General features: G+C 34.1%; 1 protein-coding gene across 1 annotated transcript in view; it reads left to right on the top strand.

Annotated features, from left to right (window-relative positions):
* The window catches only part of S6kII (Ribosomal protein S6 kinase II), a 49,268-nt gene that overhangs the window by 5,731 nt on the left and 38,537 nt on the right, over window positions 1-5,000 (top strand). Inside the window, exons 5-9 of the mRNA XM_086538728.1 lie at window positions 1-26; window positions 953-1,118; window positions 2,309-2,470; window positions 4,213-4,358; window positions 4,587-4,805. The exon at window positions 1-26 is cut by the window's left edge and continues 152 nt beyond it. Coding sequence (XP_086394854.1) covers window positions 1-26; window positions 953-1,118; window positions 2,309-2,470; window positions 4,213-4,358; window positions 4,587-4,805 — 719 coding nt within the window. The remainder of the gene's footprint in view (window positions 27-952; window positions 1,119-2,308; window positions 2,471-4,212; window positions 4,359-4,586; window positions 4,806-5,000) is intronic.

The raw sequence follows: 5,000 nt of genomic DNA, 5'->3' as shown, positions 1-5,000 counted from the left end.
ATTGGTGGTCCTTTGGTGTTCTTTTGGTAAGCTGTTTGTAGTCTGACAAAGGAATACTTTCAAGAATATAGATACTCCTCAGTTTGCAGATTTTCAGTTATACCGATATCCTCATATGAATAGCCTGTGCTAAAAGAAATCTATAAGAACAATAATGATAACAAGATATACCTAGCCAGCCAGGCATGTTGGTACCCCTGGCATGTATCTTTACCTATTTGCACTGGATGATGTGCTGTCTCTTAATGGGAATAATTCGCTCCTGGGAGATGACGTCCTATTGTGTCATGATCTCTCCCTCTAAATATATGCTTTACAAAGTTATGTATGTATATACTCATTGCACTTCCATTTGTATAGACACATTGTCCTTGACTTATCAAAAAAAATTAAAAAATACAAAAAACTCTCTCAGCATCCCGTAAGATCAGGTGGGTGTGTTATCGCGTCAGGGAGAGATCTAGCACTCAGAGGCTGCATGCGCTTGTTATCTTCACAGCATGAACAGCATCAGGGAAATAATCAGCCTGATGCGAATGGGTTAAAAGCTGACAAAAACAGACATTTTTTCCAGTGTGTAACTTATAATGCAAACTTACTAAGCATTTTGATAAAGATATAGGAACTTGAAAGACACGACTAGTACAAGTTTTGTCATAATTTGGCTTTTAGTAGAAGATTAGTTAGGAAGAAGAAGTTAGGAATGATAAAAGCTGGAAAACATTTAGACTGCTTCTTAATATTGCAAGCTGATTGTTAAGTGTACTTACGGAAAAAATATAAGTTTGTCATGCAAAGTTGAATTAGCATATGAGGAAATATACTCAAAATTGGTAAAATTAAAATTTCATTTCTTAGTCTGCATGTTTACTAATAGAACTGAATCTGTGAATCATTACTCACAGAATCTCTGTAATGTATATATTAATTTTTGTCAATATTTTTCTTCCAGTTTGAGATGTTAACTGGTGCACTACCATTCCAAGGAGCCAACAGGAAGGAAACCATGACCCTAATTCTGAAAGCGAAGCTAGGAATGCCGCCGTACCTGAGTCCAGAGGCCCAGTCTCTCCTGCGGGCTCTGTTCAAGAGAAATCCAGCAAACAGATTAGGTGCAGGTTTGTATGAAAAGCCGAGGCTTTTACTGTAATTTATTGTTCTCTGCTGAATATGAGTTCCACAAAGAAGTAAAGACACTGAACAGATGCTGAGTATGTTTAATCGTGTGTGATACTGATGGCAGTGCTTCGTAGTTGAGAGATGTAAAAAAAATCATGGATGAAATGTAAATCTGTAAATATTGTTGATCTCATAACAACCACCATGACCATAAACAAAGAAACGGTTGAAACCAGTCCTCTAGATAGGTTGTCACTTTTTTTTCATTTTATTGTGCTTCTGTCTGGAATAACCACATCCATGAAATGATAGACATTTTCAATAATAATTGTGGCAATTATTCCAAAATGTAGCATGATAGACATTTCCTTGTCAGTGCATTGCTTTAAAAATTGTGGTGCCCCATCTTATTACCTATTTTTATTTATTGATTTTTCACAATATTTCACCCCTACAGGACATACTATCTCATGATCTGATGTATATAAGCACTAAACAGTCTACTCTTATTCAATCTACAGATCAAAATGCATGTTTATCAGGCTTGGAAACATTACAGTCTTTTTCTGGCTTCTATAGAATATTAGCACAGGTTACCCATATCTTCACCAGAGCACAATTAGTAAAGATATTACACACATCCTATTTTTGCCAGTTTTGTACATCTCTCTCAATTTTTTTTTTTTCTTTACTGTTGTGTTGCTTTCCCTATAATGTAAATTTCATATTTCTTTTATAGATTGGAATATTTTATTTGATATACAGTTTCCATTTTCCATTTTGTTTCGACTGATTGATATATGTTTCACTCTGTTTGTAGAAGGTTCAATTATTTTTATAAATCTTGTGACGTTAAATGCTCTGATAATCGTGATAGCAATAACCAAGGATGGTTTTGATAAGGCATTATATTTAAAAAAAGCAAACACCTTCTCTCAAGGCAGTAGTAGGATTCAAATCCCAAAACATAATCACCGAACCAACTCTTAGTAATTGGTTCAATGCATTTTGAAATACCCCAGCATTGTGTCAAGGCAGAGCGAAAACTACCCCGTGATTATCGGGTTAGCAAAATGACACGTTCCTGCTCTATGGACAGAGTTGATGGTAGCTAGTTATTCTTGCAATTTTTAAAATCAAATTTATAATTATCTTTTGCTATTGTTGTTCAAACTTCATATTTCTACAGGTCCAGAGGGAGTAGAAGAACTGAAGCGTCATCCCTTCTTTGCGTCCATAGACTGGGTCAAATTATATAATAAGGATAGTGAACCGCCTTTTAAACCTGCAGTTTCAAAAGCAGATGATACCTTCTACTTCGATCAAGAATTCACCACAAGGACGCCAAGAGGTTTGTCATTTGTATTTTAAAAGATTTCTAATTTACAGAGTTTTTCATTAATTCATCTGTCCTGCTCTTTCTCCTGAGATTCATTCTTGCTATTTATATTTTGTTTTGTAAATATTTGATTAGTATCCAATAAAGAAAAAAAAAAAGATGTATTAGTTTACCATTATTACTGATTAACTTAAACAAAACTAATTTCAAATTCAGGTTCAAGTAATTTATTCCAAATGTTGCAGTGATTATTCTTATTTAAACTTCATAGTACTAAGTAGGTTAGTTTAACGTTTTTAGAGCAGGAATGTTAAATAAAAAAATTGTATGTTACAATATCTATTTGACTGTTAGTCCAGTTGTAACTGTACCTCTTTTGGAAAGTTTATCTGATAAATCACTTGTTTTGTAAGACCAGTGATATATTGCATACTGAAAGATTTAACCCTGGTTGACATTTTATCACGAGGTCAAAAAATATCCCCGGACCCGGGTGACGTTCTGAGACGTTGTGCATTTTCTCACCAAGTTCCAGAAGGAGCAGTGTGATGTTTTGAAATGTCAGCAATAGATTGCTAGATTGTTCTCAAATATAAACATTTTACATAATTTCTTAAACTCTGTTATTTTAGTTTAGGTGTTTGAGTGTCATAAAATGAGATATAATGTTATAAAAATGATGTCACAGACAACTACGTGATATTGATGACATGGTAATTTCTGCTTCTGGATTGGTTGAATAAAAAGATCTGAGTCGAAAAACTATTGTAAAATCAAATGTGTTTGGTCAAGAAATAAAATAAAGTAAAAAATTACTAATGCAATACTACTTCTAATATGTTGATTACCCATGATATCACATCATGTCATGTCACGAGGTACATGTACATACTCATATGCACGTGTATGATTATTCATATTGTTCTTTTTAATTTTTTGGGGAAAAAAAAAGAATAAAACATGTTTTTTGATGTCCCATTAAGAGATTACTTCCACTTTCCTTTGGTATTTTCACATAGAAGTGAAGAATACAGGCAAAGTTCAATAAAATAAAACTAAAAAGGCATTAGTGTAACATGTTTTTCGACTAAAATAACTCGTCTGAACAAGGCAATATTTTTATGTGCCTTTACATTGTAGACACATTCATGAAAACCATAAGAATAGGGTGGATGAAAAACGCTCTGAGAGGATCAGTGTGGCCCCTTGCAGCGAGAAAACACCCTGGCACGAAGTGTCGCACGCTTGTCATCTTCCCAGCATAAGCAAGAGTAGCCGAAAATACATCTCGTGGTGAATGGGTTAAGGAATTCATGCCATATTGCTGACTTTAAACATTTATATGGAAATCGTTTACCTTTTATTGTTCTGGTACCATAACTTTGGAATGGGATTATTTATCTTTTTGGTAATTGGGAGAGAAAAAAAATGGTGAAAAAGTTGGTGTATTTGATGTTTATATTATGATGTTTATATTTGATGTTTTGTTATGTCATTCTTTGTATGTTTTTTAACATTGTCAGCAGTTTGGGTACTCCATGGTCAAACACTTGTTTGCTTCAAATTTAGGCAGTAATCTAGTTAATTTTGTTAAAGATATATGCTATTGAATTTGACAAGAGAATGAAAACTTGATTATAGGAAATGGACAGACATTATTTATTTTAAGAATAAACCCAGGGTTTATCATCATATACACTATGAAGTCACGGTGTTGAACTCTAGATGTCTAATTTTCTTTTTCTCTCTCTCAGACTCACCAGGAGTGCCACCTAGTGCCAATGCTCACCAGTTGTTCAAAGGATTCAGTTTTGTGGCACCATTCTTATTAGAAGATCAGTTAGATGGTATAGAAATGATGCAGTCACATGCTCTAGAAAAATCATCACCTCTAAGCAAGGTTTGTAAAATGCAATTACTTTTTTTATGGTTATGTTTATTTCTTATTTCTTCTTCTTATTATTTTTTAAGATATATTGATTATATTTAATGAAGTATGCCAGAAGGATCTAGATGAAGATCTTGTAAAGTTCAGAAAAGTAGAAACATTCCAAATTATCATTCTACTTCTCATTCAGTGTTGCAGCATTGATGCTGATTATCTTTTCCATTATTTATCCTTATGCAGAGATTATCTGGAGTTAAACCCAATAGCATTCATGACGAGTACCTTCTGTGTGAGGAAATTGGCCGGGGAAGCTACAGCGTGTGCCGACGCTGCATGCACCGCTCTACCAGGATAGAGTACGCCGTCAAAGTCATTCCCAAGAAGACCAGAGATTGCCAGGAGGAAATCGAGATACTCTACAGATACGGGCATCATCCCAACATTATATCTTTAAGAGATGTAAGTTGAGTTTTCTCTCTACCTATTCTGGGGCATCACACCAGTGTTATATGTAAATTCAAGTTGAATTCTTGTCAAGAATCTTGGGCATCTTATAGGCATTGATTCCTGTAATGGCTTTTGAACTTTTTGTACTCATTTGTATCAATAGGAAATAATATTTGTTGACTGTCAGGGAGTTTTAGTTGACAGTAT

The sequence above is a fragment of the Penaeus japonicus genome, unplaced genomic scaffold (assembly GCF_977035675.1).
Source record: "Penaeus japonicus unplaced genomic scaffold, GWHDUDI00000001_assembly GWHDUDI00000007, whole genome shotgun sequence".
Classification (NCBI taxonomy): domain Eukaryota; kingdom Metazoa; phylum Arthropoda; class Malacostraca; order Decapoda; family Penaeidae; genus Penaeus; species Penaeus japonicus.
The sequence above is the reverse complement of the archived record's forward strand: the minus strand, read 5'-3'. Positions and strand labels throughout refer to the sequence as shown.